At 36.3% G+C, this 17,916-nt stretch overlaps 2 protein-coding genes and 1 long non-coding RNA gene across 4 annotated transcripts in view; 1 reads left to right on the top strand and 2 right to left on the bottom strand.

Moving 5' to 3' along the window:
* The first annotated feature begins 1,280 nt into the window (after nucleotides 1–1,280).
* On the top strand, nucleotides 1,281–4,246 carry LOC143896667 (uncharacterized). 2 transcript variants are annotated; one of them, XR_013256726.1, is made up of 5 exons: nucleotides 1,281–1,581; nucleotides 1,820–1,883; nucleotides 1,981–2,168; nucleotides 2,432–2,618; nucleotides 2,845–4,246. It is a non-coding gene; the product is annotated as an uncharacterized LOC143896667 (long non-coding RNA). The 2 variants fall into 2 exon arrangements; XR_013256725.1 differs by having other exon boundaries at nucleotides 2,377–2,618; nucleotides 2,845–3,241.
* LOC143896665 (dedicator of cytokinesis protein 5-like) lies at nucleotides 2,620–7,703 on the bottom strand. Its single transcript, XM_077404636.1, has 6 exons — nucleotides 7,478–7,703; nucleotides 6,140–6,215; nucleotides 5,672–5,887; nucleotides 5,253–5,577; nucleotides 4,742–5,090; nucleotides 2,620–3,803 (listed from the first exon to the last, which is right to left on the bottom strand). Exons 1-4 carry the CDS (start codon nucleotides 7,546–7,548, stop codon nucleotides 5,437–5,439), a joined length of 504 nt encoding a protein of 167 aa, XP_077260762.1. The 5' UTR covers nucleotides 7,549–7,703; the 3' UTR covers nucleotides 2,620–3,803; nucleotides 4,742–5,090; nucleotides 5,253–5,436.
* A 3,713-nt stretch (nucleotides 7,704–11,416) lies between these two features.
* The window catches only part of LOC143896662 (discoidin domain-containing receptor 2), a 163,406-nt gene continuing 156,906 nt past the window's right edge, over nucleotides 11,417–17,916 (bottom strand). The window contains exons 15-16 of the mRNA XM_077404628.1: nucleotides 15,397–15,538; nucleotides 11,417–14,424 (exon numbers count right to left, since the gene is read on the bottom strand). Of these exons, the coding sequence (XP_077260754.1) occupies nucleotides 14,074–14,424; nucleotides 15,397–15,538 (493 nt within the window). The 3' untranslated portion in view covers nucleotides 11,417–14,073. The remainder of the gene's footprint in view (nucleotides 14,425–15,396; nucleotides 15,539–17,916) is intronic.

Here is a 17,916-nt window from a genome sequence, read left to right as displayed (position 1 = left end):
TATACATGTGGAATATGCAATTTATAAATGCAACATAAGTACGTACGAAAAAGTATTCTATATTATTAATACATATATTAATTCTTAAAAACTTACCAATTACATCACTTCTTCCGATTGCTCTCAACCATGCCTGAGCCTTTGTTTCATCTCGTGGTAACATATGAGCAGGAACTTTATTTGCTGATGATGTGCACCCTGGCACACAGCATTTCCACACCATTGTAGCTTTTCTTAAAATAAATATATACATTGTAAATAAATATATTAAAATAAAAACATACATATACAATATACATATACATAAAAATATATATACATACATATATGTATATATATATATATATATATGTATACATATATACATATATATAACAGACAAAATAAATTAATCCTTTTCCAAAATATGTGTATTTGTTGCATGTACATATTGTTGTATACAATATTATTATGTGTGTAAGTATGTGTGTGTTAATATTATATGTATATACAGAGGTTAGGTTAATCTATTTCTTCTTCTAATATTTCTGTTAGTTTAATTATAACATGCAATTACCTTGCTTTGGCTTGCTCGTTCTTGTTTGATGTAGCACGTGGTAGCACGTGATAGCACGTGAAAGCACGTGAAAGCACGTGAAAGCACGTGAAAGCACGCTGTTTCTTATGGCTAACACCCGGACTAAAATTGAAGCAAAGACGGTTGACTGGATCAGCAATCCTCGAAAATTTTCAGAATAAAACACGTTCGGTAATTATTTAGTTTAGGGGCCTTACCTGGCGATGTAATTATGCTCAATCGACGCGTTTTTGCACGAAATAATCTGGCAGAAAAAAAGTGTCGCTCTCACACGTTCAAACACGGTCTCGGTTTGCACGAAACGAAAGAATCTAACAGAAAAAAGTATCGCTCTCACACGTTCAAACACGGTCTCGGTCTTGTACTGTCTCGAAACTCTCGAATAATAACCGATACTATCCGACAAGGAAATGTGAAGAAGAAGAAGACCAGAAACTATCCCCACTCCATATCACGTGACCGATTTTAGTTCCATTTTCCGGGTCATAGTGCAGATGGCGATAATGTACATCCGTCCTTCGTTTTAGCATGGGAGTTTGTACACCTCATAGAAGTTAGCCGGACAATTTCGACTTACGACATTTTTTTTTTACGAATCGATTGTTAGTCGTTTGTTATTGATTGTTAGACTAATTAGAACGTTTGTTAGTTAATAGTTTTTACGTAATCACAAAAATAATTTGTAGTGTTAATTTAGCCGGTAAATATAGAATTCTTTACAATTTTCGATTCAAACCGTGGTCAATCGATGCGGAATCGTTTGTTAGTTCCGAATATACTAAGTAAAACGTTTGTTAGATCACGGTTTCGCTAAAAAAAAGCGAAAAACTGTATATCGTTTAGCTGCCGGAGAGTGGGGGTGAGACGTAGAATATGTGGTGGTTTCGGAACGCATTACGTTATAGTTTATCAACACGGGAAACGTGCTTAACCTATTTTTAATTTATTTGTCAGATTTGTGTTTATGCCTAATACCTGGCTACATTTCACGTGCAAAAATATAGGTAAGTGTAAAATGCAAATTTAATTCTGAACTTAGTAAAAAGTATCCTTGCAATATGAAAGAGATATAGATTGCAAAAGTAGAGAGGTAACCTACTAAAGTTGTATTTGAACAATTACATTAAATTACAGATTTATGAAATATAGAAATAAACTTATATTGTATGTACAAGTAGATATAAGTAATTTTGTCATCGTACGGAAACTCGCAGTTTAAACTAACTATAAAATTGTTTGCAGATGCTTGATGTCATTGATGTCATTAAGAGGTAGAAAAGCAGTGGAATACTTCATGCACTTCCAAGTAAGTTAGAAAAGCATTAGCGAAGCTACTTAATCTTGTACAAATCATATTAAAGTACACATTAAAGAAATATAAATATATTTTGTCATTGTGTAAGGGTTGGAATCTGTCTTGGGACAAACGCAAAAAGAGAAGCCATAAGATGTCAAAGCGCTTAATCGAAACGAAACAGAGCATCAAGAACCTCGTCGTAGAGCGAGAAGCGGTGGCAGTCGAGCTGCATCATCTACGACCGGAATTTCCGAAGATGGCAGTTCAGGCCAACACGCTGATTATTATACAGAAGTAAGTTTCATTTTCAAGTTACAAATTTGATTTTGGACGTTTCAGAACTTTTATAATTTAATAACAGAAAGAGATAGTAGCAATAACTTGAAAAATATGTGTAACGCTGATTGACTATCGTGTTGTGAGGGCGTAATTTTCTTAACGTTGCCGCGCTATGAAAGGTTTAATTTACTGCATGATTTAATTTATCCGTATGATATTGCAGACCGAGGATTGCGAAAGTAAGAAAAGTTTATAAGAATTACATTTGTAATTTATAGGACGTAAACATAGAAGAGGATACAGAGAGTAGTTCTGATTACATGGGTGAAACGAGTAACGATGAACACAGTGGGTGGTGGTAGCCAATCTGGAGCCAGTATGAAACCAGGCGATGATCTTGCTACAGATAGCACATTAAAACGGATTCTAGAGCAGGATTATGACCTAATGAGTATTAAGAACAAGGTAAGCTAGTAATTAAATTTTAGTTAATATACATATATATTACAGATATAAGCTATAAAGCGTTTGTGCCGGATACATTTTTCAACAACTAAAAACTATTCCTGCTGTTTGCATTTTATTTATTTTTCATATTTAAATTAAAATTATACAAGGATTGTAATTTATGTTAAAAACTAATCTTTCACTGAAAACAAATATACAAATATATCACTGATATTTATTTCAGCTTATACTTCCGGCGCAACCTACTGTGATAAATATTCCAGAATCTCTGGCACAGCATTTCACTACGACGCAGTTTACGAATATCCCAGAGAAACCTTAATTCTCATATCGCAGTTTACGAATGTCTCAGAGAAACTCTCTGATTGTGTCGATTAATTATCGAACGGAAAAAGGAAAATACAATAGCAATGTTTTTTTTACGTATCAGGATAAGCTGTGATTATATAAAAAAAGAAAGAAAAAAATAACGGAAAACAGAACCGAGCAGGAACAGGACGCAACTGTATTTCTAGACAGTCTGATTTTGTAAATTATTCTACAAGGAAAACACTTGTGTATTATATATATATATGTATATGCGGATATGCGATATTCAATTTGATATGATATATGATCTATGACGTTTGTTTATTACTATGTAAAGTGACAGACTTCGAAATTAAACATTAATTACTGTTAATCGTGGCGTTTTGAATTTACTCTTTTTCTTTTCTTTTACCTAAAGAGGATTATGAGAAAGTGAGAAAATTCCAAACGCTGCGAGAGTGCAGACACAATGGACATCCGAATTTTACAAAACGTGAAAAAACATTCGTCTTTTCTCATCTCTAAACTCTTCAGACCGTGTTAATGATTAAACAAAATAATTTACACGTCACTCATAGAGCTAGCGCGATAAAAAAATAAGTTAACATTCGTTGAAACAACATTATACATTTATGCCTAACAACAATTTTTTGTGCTTGCACTCGCGAATCTCTTGCCGACGTGATACTCGATTTTCTCACACAGAATTTCTTGCTATAAGACACAAAGGGGAGTTTACTTCTTGCGGAAAATACTCGGCATGCTGAGCGATTCAATTTTCTGTTGAAGAGATCTTGTTCATCTTCTGGCGCATATCCTTGGCAAACATTCACCGTCGTCATCGATAGGGAAAACCGGAGCTCGTCGAGTGTCCTGGAATGAAGATAATTTTTTTACAAACGTTTAAACATTTTTCGTTATCGAGAAAATGTGTACAGGATACATAATGTTTCTAGAAAAGTATTCAATGGTCCAAAGATATCGAAATTCAGAAATATTCTACCAAATCTACTATGGATTATTGCGACTGTAGATTACAATTATATAATCACAGTAATTTCAAATCCAGGTCGCTGCCTGGTCTGCCGAGATCAGGAGATCTTTTTTTCGGCAATCAAAAATTCCAAGAAAATTAGCGTGTCGCTATAATAATGAGGGATGTTCGAAAGATTGCACCGCGTGATAAATTATAGTAATAAAATATAAAATTTCTTATATTTCTTTACCTCTGTATGTCTTATAGTTATTAATTCGTCAATTATTATAAACACGATCAGATATGTTTATCAAGAATAAATAAAGGATGTCTTTCAATACATTTGTATTTTCTACTACTAATCTTTATTATTATTGAATATTCTGAGATCACAATTTATAACATGTACAACTATTTCTTCTTAAAATGTAAAATTAAAAAATCAACTAGCAGAATTTAATAAAAAATGTAGCTATCACAATTTAAGAAATAAAAATAAAGAGACATCCTCTGTAAAAAGAGAAGTTTAAGAGAGATAATTCATAGAAAGATGCGTGGCAGAAAGATCACAAGCTGCACGGAAAGCACGAACAATGATATCGTACGACGCACTGAACAATATTAAATGTAAGTAAAAATTTATGAATATGATCAAATTTGATATGCAGTTATATGCAGATGTAATTAGGATTCATCATAAAGTATTGTGAGAATAAATGTATGAACTGATATTATTTGTTGTGAGATATGGATAAGTAATAAACATTCCATTTCGTTTAAACTGTAAGTTAGGAAATAGCATTAGAAAATAGCATACTTTATACTAACGTCTTACCTCCTCCTTGGACTCCAGTAAGTCTCTCACAAGTATAGTAATTCTTGGCAATAAAATCGTTCTACAGTCCACATTTAAAAAAAGCGGATTGTGGACGATGTCATTTACCGTCATCATTTTTTGTTTAGTTAATCTACCCGTTGGTAGAGTCACGAGTAAATCTGTTAAAATTGTGCTTAATTGCTTGCCGCTATAAACTCTTAATAAATGAGGTATCGTCGTTGGTAGGTACTTGAGACAGGCGTCTTGAACCAACAGAGTACCATCTGTTTCATGACTCATGAGATTAACGATAGACCGTAATAGATCAGTTAAGGTTTGTGAGAATTCTTCTTCATCCTGATTTAACCTTTAAAAATAAATTACAAATGTCCATTAAAAATCATGCATACTTCTTTTTTTGGAACAGATATTCACAGCCATATTTATTATATTGTCGTATTTAGACAATCGTTTTATTAACGATTATATAACGTATGAAAAAAGAATTGTAATGACAAATAAAACGTACTCAGTAAATAAAAGACGAGATTCGACAATAAATCTCATGCAGTATTGCAGACTTTTCATTGTCTTAAGCAATAAATCTCGTTCCTGTCCATCGCCGTTGTTGACGTTATCTATACGCTTGCGTAATACCGCAATTAATGTCTTATATGCAAGAGTTGCAGAGAAGCTCTCAGAAATATATAAATCTAATACTGGCTGGAAGTACTGGTACTTTCTATCGGATACGAGTCCGATAATATATAAAAGGCACTCAAAGACCATGTCATCGTAGACATCACTGTCTGAATATTACTCATTAAGATAATAAATAAAGCATCCAAAACATCCTGGAACGTAATAATTTCAATATAATTTTCCCTTATAAAAACATTTTTTATTATGTACGTAATCTTAATTTTCGTTAAATCAGATTTATTTTACCTGCAGAAACTTCACTATTTCCTCCCCGTCAACTTTCATTGAAGCAGCTAAAGATTCTTTTAAGTCCGTATTGTGCGATGCCCAATTAAGTAAATCTAATAAGTCTACATTCTGGGTTAATTTAGTTGAGCAAATATTGGTCGCTATCAAAAAACTATCCGTAATGCTTAATGTTAGCGATCCTAAACTTGGCTTTTTCTCCATGTTTAATTCAACCTAAAACACAGATAAAAATAAAGAAAAAGTCAGTGATATATTTGTATAATATTTGTTTTCAGAAAAAGATTAGTTTTTAACATAAATTTAAATTATACAATCCTTGTATAATTTTAATTTAAATATGAAAAGTAAATAAAATGCAAACAGCAGGAATAGTTCTTAGTTGTTGAAAAATGTATCTGGCACAAACGCTTTATAGCTTATATATATCTGTAATATATATTAACTAAAAATTAATTGCTAGCTTACCTTATTTTTATTTGGTAGATCTTGCTTGTCCTTCACCTCACTTGAATGCCGCCTATCGCCGAATCTGCTCTCCATCCTGGAAGCAAAACAGTCCACGTGAATGTTTATATGTTGTTCGTAATTTTGCCGGTCCGCACTGTACGCGTCGGGGCGCAATAATCTCCCGGTCGGAGTCAGTCCGCAAACGGGAGAGGAAATTCAATCAACTGAATCGTCGTTGGTAGATAGGAGCACTTTATTTTACAGTTTCGGATTATCGCGCTCGACGTGTCACTCTCGTGGCTTCTGAAGGCTCACTAAATTCCTGGCCGCGACCGAAGAACGGTTTCCGCGCGTGAAACGCGTGATCGAAACGTGATCAACGGCCTGTCTTCGCAGGCATGGAATGTCTTTGTCTGATTTCGTAAATATTCGATCACGCGTTCCGCACCTGCGGTGACGAGCTTCTAACACCACGTGATTCTCCAAGGACGAGAATGTTAGACAGAGACCCGAAGAATCGATGAATAAAAGTACAAGTTATACGTTGCATGTATGCTAGGATAACTTGGCTCGCCCGAAAATCGGCCAGGAGGTAGACGTATCGTACGTCCGGCACGTCCTCGATTAACGTTAACGTCAATGATTGAAAGCCACGACATGAAATATAATAAATTATATGCGAGACGAAAAAAACGAGAAAATTTCGAAGAAAAACGATAGAATTTCATCGTCGTCAGATGATTGCAGATTAATTAATTTCAATAATGGATTTGATAGAATATCTGAACGTCATGAACAGTCTACTTGCTATTTCAAAAATAAAAAAGGATTTAAATGATTTTCTTTTAGCAATAAATCTCACCTCCTGTACTACACCGCACCGCGATGTCCCTAATTTAATTAATTTCTTTGCAATCTTCTAATTCGATAACACTTCAAATTGCAACAATTAAGAAAATAAGCTGAAGATATATAATTAGTAATCCTTAAGATATATGTAGTAATCCTTAAGTCCTAAGAAATTAATCAATCATAGTTAATTATTTTCCTCACATTCGATTGTGATTGATCAATTTCTCACAGCAGATCTTAATGGAACACTTAATAAAGTTGTAGGGTAGTATTTTATTGTCAGATCTTTTATATTTAAGGCCGGCTGGAGTAATCTTAAGAGAGAGAGATATTATAAACTAATCACTTGATTGTTAGATATAACAGAGCCGTATATATTATCAACCTTAAGCCATTGTCTTGAAATAAGAACCGACTATGTATACTAGCCTTAATTTTACTCATTAATTGTTCGTTGCTTAGCAAGGAAGATTTTACAGAAAAATATATTGCTCTTTTTCTTACCTATATAACAGGAGATGAGGTAATATGCGAAATCGAAATATATACGCAAGCCGTCCGCGACTTCTCTGCATATATTTACTTCGTTTACTGTCTTCTCTATGGTATACGGTATTATTCACTTTACTCCGTTGAGGTTTCTGTTCGTAATATTCTCGGTTCGGAATATTCGTAAACTGCGTCGTAGTACAATGCTATGCTAATCTGACAAATAAACTGAAAATAGGTTAAGCACGTTTCCCGTGTTGATAAACTACGTAATGCGTTCCGAAACCACCACATATTCTACGTCTCACCCCCACTCTCCGGCAGCTAAACGATATACAGTTTTTCGCTTTTTTTAGCGAAACCGTGATCTAACAAACGTTTTACTTAGTATATTCGGAACTAACAAACGATTCCGCATCGATTGACCACGGTTTGAATCGAAAATTGTAAAGAATTCTATATTTACCGGCTAAATTAACACTAAAAATTATTTTTGTGATTACGTAAAAACTATTAACTAACAAACGTTCTAATTAGTCTAACAATCAATAACAAACGACTAACAATCGATTCGTAAAAAAAAAATGTCGTAAGTCGAAATTGTCCGGCTAACTTCTATGAGGTAGTTTGTACCCCCTGTTTTTGTGAAAAATATACACGATCGTTTCAACGTTCTCATTTTTATTCCAGGCTTTCAATCTCAATTTCAAAGGTACGTTATTGTTTGTGCACGTCTTCTGAAGGGTGGGAAAGTTTAATTTTGTACATATTACGTACACAACTGTTTATATCAGAAAATAAGGTTATGAGGTGACAGCATTTTAAAATTTTTTTCAATTATTACTAATTATTTGACAAGTACCCTTCATTAGTACCTCTACTTTACTCCTGTAAAAGGATTTTGCGATCTGTAAAGCGGTTTCAAAATGAGAGCGTTGAAATAATATAATTGTCGGTAATTTGGACGGCTTTAGCATCCCCTTAAGCCGGCGCTCCGACAGGAGCCGGCACTTCGTCTCCGCCACAGCTTTCCGCTGCTCCCGACGAAACCTATCATATCCAAACTCCTAGAGCGACACACCACACGGGGTCCGGAGTTCTGAGCCTCGACTGAATATTCTCAGGTGTCCCCGAACTCCTGCCCAGTCTAACTCTCGACGGCCACGGATATCAGGGTCGAGCGCGCTCGACCTCGCAACGAGAGTTCTCGCTGCTGTAGCCCCGGGACTCCGCTACCCTCCGTTTTCTGTATATACCGCATTTCATTTCCGTATGCCTCATATGTAAAACCGCGCTCCGTGAGTCCGTCAGATCGCGCCGAGTGCATCAGCACTACCATTCTCTGTACACCGCGCTCCGTCACTTTATATCTATCATATCGAATAAACGTTTTAGTGTATATTACAATAAGCTGATTACTGTCTCTGAGCCTTCCATCGAACCCCTTATCCGGCGAGCTAGTCCGCGTTCAATTACGAAGCCAGAGCCAGGCCGCTACACAATCGAAAAAACAAAGCGGAGCCGCACGTGAGATCTCGCGTCTTCTCTGGACGGATACGGCGGTTCGTTCGGCGTATTCACTACGCGCCCGAACAAGCGCAATTATTGATTGTCGTACAAATCAATATAAAATTAATGCAAAGAGAGTTTGCGGGATAATAGGACTTCCATGAAATAAGTAGTGTAACTTTGACTTTCCAATACAAATAGATTTTATCGTTGTGCTTCATGAATAATGGATAATGGAACTTACAAGTTGTATGTTGTTTCTTTAATGATATACACCTGGTCATTATATAAATGATGTGTTCCGGTTTACGACGCACAAAAGTTTGCGGTCCTCGGTCGAATTTGCCCACACCGTATACGCAGCGATCGTAATCGAGCCGAGTAAACTTTGTGGCAAAATCGAAATTGATAATAATTGCTTGAAAAGTTCGACCGTCACCGATCGCATCATTATGTATCTTTTATCACCTCTATATCCAAGCAAGAATAGTCAAAAAACAGCACACGTTGCATTTTGCATTTGTTGTCAGGGATACACTTTAATTTATAAAGTGTCGTACATGACTAGTTAGATTCTAGATGTATAGTATATGTATATATATGTATAATATATTATATATATACACGGCTACTGAATAACATGTATACTTTTATGATTTGTCCCTTAATTGTCGTCTTTTTAATACAAATAATTTCTAGATCGTTGTACATTGTTACGTTACCGATCCGCTCTTACGCGAAATTTACTTACAATCCCTTCGCTCGCTGCCTTACGACTAAATAAAATATAGATGTATTATAAATACCTGTATTTATATATATATGTATATATATAATTTTTATATATGTATATATTTTTATACTTTTTTCCCCGTTTATATATAGTTTACTTAAATCGAGTTTGTTCAAGCTTTATTACTCATAGACAATCTGCTTGATATTTACAGAGATTAGATACAAAATTATAAACAGTTCTTAGTACAAAATAATTTTATGACTATAACGATCAAGGTTCGATAGCGTAGAACAGGCATGGGCAACCCACCGTGGCCAGTGGTCAGTTTCGCTGCGATTCTCCTCTTGTCCGAGACCGAAGAATTTCTTTTCACTGAGTCAATCCCGAAAATTTCGTCTATCGGACAATTTCTCTTAGGAAAGAAATGTCTCCAAAATCATAGTGCAAAACGTGGTCGTAGCCGAGTGATATGGCCGTGCGCGTTGCCCCTGCCTAGATAGAAAATACAACTAGATGAGCTCTCCCCCCAGTTTACCCACGATTACCTGTAAATTCCTCGTAATTCCACCATAGAGGTCAACAATAGAGTATATCGAAATTATATTCGCTCATGCGTACGAAAGAAAAATTTCATCCAACGTTTGTATATTAATTCCATTGCCACGATCTTTAATCATGATGATATACCACTTTGTACGATGCAGTTTAAGTTCATCTGAAATGACATCTAAATTAAACATAACGCTCGTATACAATATACGTGAATGCATGATATTAATGCGTATCATTATGTCATCCATCATTAATGGAGCTATAAAACGTCCATTTCTCTTCTGAAAATGTGATAATTGAAATTATTTTAATTAGTATATTATTCGGCTGTCACGTATGAAAAAACCTAATGATTTCCTTTGCGCTAATAAAACTAGACTCAAAGTTAATGACAAAGATCATGATCGTGCTTTAAATTATTATAAAATGTCAATTCTGTTAGTGATAATCGTATTTTAAAAAAGTCACGAGATTGGTACTAAATATACATATTTTCTAAATTCCGAGGCAAGCGTGATTGTCAATTATACGCATATAAAATGTATATCGAAGAAATCAGCAATGTATACAGTAAATGTATACAGATAAGGATTTGGAACTATCGTTGCAATTAAAATGATAGCTGAAAAATCGAGCTTATCGATAAATAGAGCTTTCTTCGAGAAATGAAATTTCACAACGATCTAGCGTGTTCGTACCTCACAATGCTCGAACAAAATATTTTTACTCGTCCCTGACACTGTAGTTCCGAAAATTTACCTCCAGTGATGCCATTGACAGAGTTCGAATTGTCCGCAAAGAATATAATTAACCACCATTGGAAAAAGGGCACGCTAGGTAGAAGTAAGTTGTCTAGGTCATAATAGCGAATCTTTGCATAGAGAAAGGATTATGCATATCTTCTTATCTCATATTAGCCTATTTCACTACGCGTGACTTCTAAATAAAATTATGGAGCAGCTGCATTTTGGATTTATATGGTGAAGCTGCTAGATCCTAACGTAGGAACCGTATGTTCTTCATCATTCTTTACAATTATCAAAATTTTTACTAAGAGAATCGATTATGCCAACTTTTTATCTGAACCACAATCTGTAATAAAAACAACGTATGTTCGGAATAATCCTTTCGCTATGAAGATTTTTGAATTGGTATAGGTACAGGTAGAAATATACTAAATTATCACATGAGTAGACAAGTAAGTTACTCGTTAGCAGTAAAGGGCAACAATATAGCCAAAGGCAGCGTTATGCTTATATTGGCGAATCTAAACGCAACTACAATTCATTCTCTAGTATCATCTAGAAATACAATGGCAGTCTGCTTCGGACTAAAAGTGTATCGACGATAGATATTATTGTTTCAACTCAGTCACAACCGGTGCGAAAAATCGATTGGCCAAAAATTTCGCGATAGCACGAAATTATATGTCTCTGTTGATCTCTTACATGCAAAATGTAAATTAGACTTAACAATCTTAGGCTTAATCGATTGGCTATTTACTATTTACCTCTGGCAAGATCAAAAATTGGTATTGCCTATTTTCTATTACCTCGTAAATTTATATTACGCGAATTCGTATCTCAGCGATTCTCCTCCGCTCGCTTTAGAGACGATCTTCATATCCCGGTGATATAGAAGCAATTCCAGTTACGTTTAAATTCAACGCGTATATTTTAACTACATATGGCTATGGCCTCCGTACCGTCTCTACTCCTTACGCGGTATTACGTTAATTTATATAAATAGTATTTTAATGATATAACGGTAACATCGCCTATCCGCTAAGTATCGCATAAGTTATAATAGTGTCCATCTGGTATATAAATACACGGAACTTAAAGTCGAAATATATTATCGGAGTCGAGAGTACACGGTGAAGACGCGCAACGGGCGTAGGTCCATCTCTTCTAAATGTTTCCATGTTACGACCACTCCTCTGTCCTCCGCGTGTTTTTAAGTTTTATAAGAAAAGTACGTTCCGATATGTCAAACTTTCGCGTCAACCTTATTACCACTCGCTACGGACAACTTATCGGAAGCTAAACAATTGCCATACGTTTTCACATTAATATCAAATTACAAGCGAGCGTGTTAACGCTATCTCAAAGATAATTCGATTTTCACCCATCACTCTTAAAAAAATTGATGATGACACTCTTTACTACGGTACGCCTATATATATATATATATATACAATATTCTAATTTCATTGATCCCGCCTATCATATAAAGTTACAATTATGATGTGTCATAGTCATGATACGTAGTCTATTACCGTTTTCCAATGCAGAATAGGTGAAACATTACCCTTCGCTTCTACCTTACGCTTACGATGTATGATACTCGTCTATGTTATGACATTAACAAATCCCATTCACGTTAATTGCGATTGCGGTAACTATATTCGTTCGAATAAACATGTACTATCGAGAAATCTTTACAGTCACTTGACTGCTTCTGAAATTTAACGTTCTTACGTGCGTTACGTTTCCACACAGATCTCTGTTCAGACACGAACAAAAAGCAGCGTTGAAAAGACATTAAATTTCCACACTATCGGACAATTCGTCGTTGATGCGCGATAATCATTTCACCGTTTCGCGATATGCCCTATGACGATAAAGAATTTTGCGATGTAAATCACACATGTAGATTCGTCTCACAAATAGGCCCAGAGTGTCTGGGCGATACAATATACGTTGAAAGAGAGTAAAGGAGCGCGATAAAGAGAAAGGGGGGAAATAGGCACCCATACGTTCATAAAACACACTCAATTATAATGCTTTACGATATTAACTCGAACAGTTGTGCCGTAGCGTCTAATATCGTAATTGCTATATTGCCGTACGTCGAATGTGATTCACACATTTCTTTTTTTTTTGTCATCAAACCCTTAATCAAAATGATATAATCCCGAGGGAACCTTAATTATTCTCCTTAAGTAACGACTCTTCCTATTTACGTAATTGTCTAATTGCGCAGTATAGGTACCCATCCGTGCAGGAATGTTCACAGCTGTATTACAGTTACATGGTATTGCTCCTAAGTTCCCGACGATTGCGATAGGATCTTTCACGGTCCTCACAAAACGTCCAATCTCCATCAAACGATCATCTACGATGGGCCAGGTTTTATTTCGCTCTCGTCCAAATGTCGTGTTTTTACAAATTCGCGTCCGTTCCTGTCTTTCTTCTCGTCTTCGAAGTACAGCCTATGCCTATCCCAAGGGATAGATCTTCGCGCCATACTTCACCGCGAGTATTCGCGTCGAGATCCAACACCCTCGTGCCCTAAATCGATAAGATATGCCTCGAACAGTCTCTCGCTACTGATAATTCTACGGAGATCAGTTGCATTCGCGGCACCCCGAACTATTTGTACGACAAATCCGGGTATATCGTAAGATATTCTCAAAGCCCGCACTTAACTTTTTCTACCTATTCTAACTTAATTTCATGTCCGCTAATACTCGTTGTCCAAAAAAAAGGGTATAATACGAATCGAAACGAAATTGAAGGACGATCGATTCCTGTCGTAAACTCCAAGTTCCATACCCTCGTTTCGTTGACGGACAATAAAATTCCATTGTTGTACTTATCATTTCGATGTCGCGATACATAATTGTCCTTCGTTCTTTTCTCATCAGTCGTTCCTTCCTCTCACTCGACCGTTACACTCGCTCGTTTTCGTAATTCCTCTGAGAACGTTGACCGTCGTTGCACGCTCGTCGTTCCAATTCGGTAACGAGCTTATTCTGATTCGCGGTATGACTATTAAGAATGTCGCGCTCACTGAAATTCGGGGCTCAATATCAGGATGTTGGAGCGTATCCAAGATTTTTCCGCTGCAGAAAGAGCGATATCTCACGGAAGGTCGGCCTCTCGGTCTCCTCTCGTTGCCAGCACTCGAGCATCAGATCGTAGATGTCCTTGGAGGAGGCGGTGGGTCGCGGCAGGTAATCGAAGCCGTTTCTGGAATCCTCCTTGCAACTGTCTTCGGGATTGCCGGCGTTGCCGCAATCGGCAGCGTGATGCAGCTGCCGCAGGCACTGCACCACTTCCTCGTCGGACAGGTGCTCGTAGGGGACACGTCTGCCGAGATTCAAAATCTCCCAGAGAGTGACCGCGAAAGCCCACACGTCGCTCTTGGTCGTGTATTTTCCCTGGAAATCAGACATAACGCATGTTACTCAAGCATTTCGAGCAATTGCTAACAATTTCGACATATTGCGCGAAATACCGTGGGTAGAATACAGCCCTATTCCTATCGCCCCGTCCGCCCCGATAAGAAAATATTTATAAAATTATATGACGAAATCTGGATGAAATTGGGAATTCTGCAATTGTCTCAATATTTGCAACAATACTAGTAGAAATTTAGACCTTTGGGCAAATATTGATAAATATTTGCACAATTTATTTCTAAATAGTATTTCAGTAAGACAGCAATGTTATATATAAGGAATCAACTTAGCGGAATATTTGCAAAATTAAATTTGGAAAGAAATTGCGAAATATATAATTGAGAAATATATATATATATATTTGAGTTTTATTACTGTTTTATACTTGTTACTCCTGTATTACTTACACTGAGAAAAAAAATTTGTTAATCTCAAGAAATATTTAGTCCGATACGTTCAACTAAATATTTTAGTTAGTTAACTAAACATTAGTTGAATTAATTAATTCTTGATTAAAGAAACTAAATAAATTGTTGAAACAACTAATATTTAGTTAACTAACTAAAATGTTTAGTTGAACGTATCGGACTAAATATTTCTTGGGATTAATAATTTTTTTTCTCAGTGTAGCATATTCCGTGTTTGCTGGACCATCGATAGATCCTTTTTCGTACGTAAAATATAAACGGTGGTGTATATGTAACTGTTATATATCGGTGTTTGTGGAGTGATTTTGCTTCAAAATATCAAAATACTTGTTCAAAATTTAAACCTAAAATCGAATTTCTCAAATTTTGTGCAAATATCACTCAAAAATTTCATGCCAGCAAGAACATTGCGTTATGACAAATCATCTTAGCGCAATAATTGCAAAATTTCTTTTAATTGAATGATGCAATTATTGTACAATATTTACGCAATTTTCTTATCGGGGGCAAGGTCACAACTTACCAAAAATATTGACTCCCAGGCCATCCATCGCACCGGCAGTGGCATAGTTCCGTCGACCTTGTAGTAATCGCAGGCGTACAGCTCGTTGTCCGTGCCGAAGTCCGAGATTTTGATATGATAAGCCTTACCCACCAAGCAGTTTCTACAAGCAAAATAATGACGTATGGAGAATGCGAAATTATTTCATCTGTTATCGCGTCGAGGGGGGAGAAATTCGCGTCGTTTTACATTTATTTTCGCGCTGCTCGATAATCTTCGCGAATCGTACGTCGATCTCGGCGCCCGTATAATCGATCGGAATACAACGCCCGGACTTTAGGATAACTTGAGTATTTCTAGAAACTGAATGGAGCGATTTTTCCGTCGCGATTCGCACGCGCTAGCGTGCCGGATTGATATCAGCCGGATCAAATATTTTTCCGAACGGCTTGTCTGACAACGAAAGAGGCGCAGTCAGATTGATCTCTCGCCGTGGTACGTGGGGCGCATAGCGCGCCCGCCAATCTGCATACGCGTAAGTACGCATTCTGTGCATGGCAGTCAACCGGAAGCGAGAATGGTTGTCTACATGTAACATTTGCTTGCATATGTGGTCGGGCTGCGTTTCCTGCCCAAATACACGCGGGTATGCAATTATACTTGACGCGTCGAGTAAACTTTCTCCGCGTCGATAATTATGGTGCAGCCATTATCGTAAATCGTAAATCGTTTCCTACGAGAGAAAGGCTTGATATCAATTCATCCGTTTGACAGTATCCGCAGAGATAGTTATAGTATTACATTATACTGGTGTTTCAGGTCAGGTCAATAAAACTTCAGAGTTTTATAAAAAATTGAATTTGGAACAAAAAAGTTTTTATAACATAAGTCCAGAAACGCTTCGTTAAAAAGTTATAACTAAGAAACTTCAAAAAATCACATATTTTAGTGATTTTTAAAAATAACTAGCTAATTGTTACGCTAAAGCGAACGCTACGAATGCAGTGTTTACAAATAAGATCGTTGAAAGGTAGTTTTTTCAAGTTCCTGCTTTTTTTGACGTTTTATTTTGTTCTCTTCTGTACGCCTTATCAGAATTAAATAAAATGGGTAATTTAATCTGTTATTTAATTATTCCTCAGATTTTTTTTTTATTGAATAAAGGGTTTTAAGGTGGTCCTTTCGTGAGAACAATTATTAGATAAGTACCTAAATTTGATATATGTTAAATATACAGTAATAAGGGACATGTGTACGAAAAATCAAGTGAGGTTACCGACACTTTACAAGAAATAAGTCATTCTAAATGTGCGTTCGCGGAGCGTGCCATTGTCATTCTATCCTTGTTTACATCTAACGAACGAGAAAGATAGAATGATGCAAATCGTCACGGCCGAGGTTTTCAACGATTAATACATGTACTTAGCGATCAGATGAATACATTATTCATGTCTTAAAATATTCCCTGAAGTTTCCGAATTTCGTACATACCTTGAAAATAAGGGCTTGCCGAATGTTTTGCTCTGATATATCAGGTTAAATAAGTAGTGGATCCAATCGCATATTGCTTTACTCGTACTGTCATGCCTGACCTAACCTAAATCGAGTCCAACCGCACTACTATTGTGATATTTTTTTAATTAGTAAACAATTAAATACGATTAAATCGTGCGTGTAAAATCATGTTATATTATTATAATTATTGGGATGTTGTGTAATGTTTGTCACTGTTTGTTTTCAATTACCTCATGACGGACTGTTACTTGACTAACTGGCTCCGCGAAAGGACCACCTTAAAGGGTTATTTTTTAAAATGATAAAAAAAACGTGATTTCTCGAAGTTTAATAGCTATAACTTTTCAATGAAGTGTTTCCGGGTCTATGTTTACAGAAACTTTTTTGTTCCTAATTCAATTTTCTGTAAGACCCTGAAGTTTTATTGACCTGACCTGGAACAGTCTGTACATCATAGATAATAATCTTAATATATGGATGTAATTACTTAATCTCTCTTATCGCGAACGCGTCTGATATTTCATCTCGTTTGTCCTTTGAGCGCGGGTTCCACTGGAGATATAGAATATTCGAGCATTTCCCTGAGGAGTACTCAAAGACGGATAGACATTCATGCAACTTCCGCTCAAAGCTCCAGACATTGACCAGTTCACTTTAAAGACGAACTAATCTTCGCCATCTGAGAGACGACGACCAGTCAAAACGTTGTTCCGTAGTAGCGCATGGGTATGGAATAGATAGAATCAATCAATTTCGTTGCCGGAACAAAGCTCCAATTTGGCGGCAGAACCTGGTTAATTAGGGGCGCTTTATCGATCATTGCTATTGGCTACTTCGCCATCGGGTTACTGCGTCGATGAGACTGATCCCCCCCCCCCGGTCCTCCCTATATTGTAGAGTACGACGGTAATGCAATAAGCTGCGTTCACGCCTCGCATTAAAGCTGTTGCAGTATAAATCAGGTGTGATGATCTCCGCTTCCCGCAGACTGACGGTTAGAACTCTGATCGCTTACATTGATATAAA

This window comes from Temnothorax americanus, unplaced genomic scaffold (assembly GCF_048541705.1).
Source record: "Temnothorax americanus isolate GAGA-0224 unplaced genomic scaffold, ASM4854170v1 Scaffold19, whole genome shotgun sequence".
NCBI lineage: Eukaryota > Metazoa > Arthropoda > Insecta > Hymenoptera > Formicidae > Temnothorax > Temnothorax americanus.
This window is presented reverse-complemented; position numbering and strand designations above follow the sequence as displayed.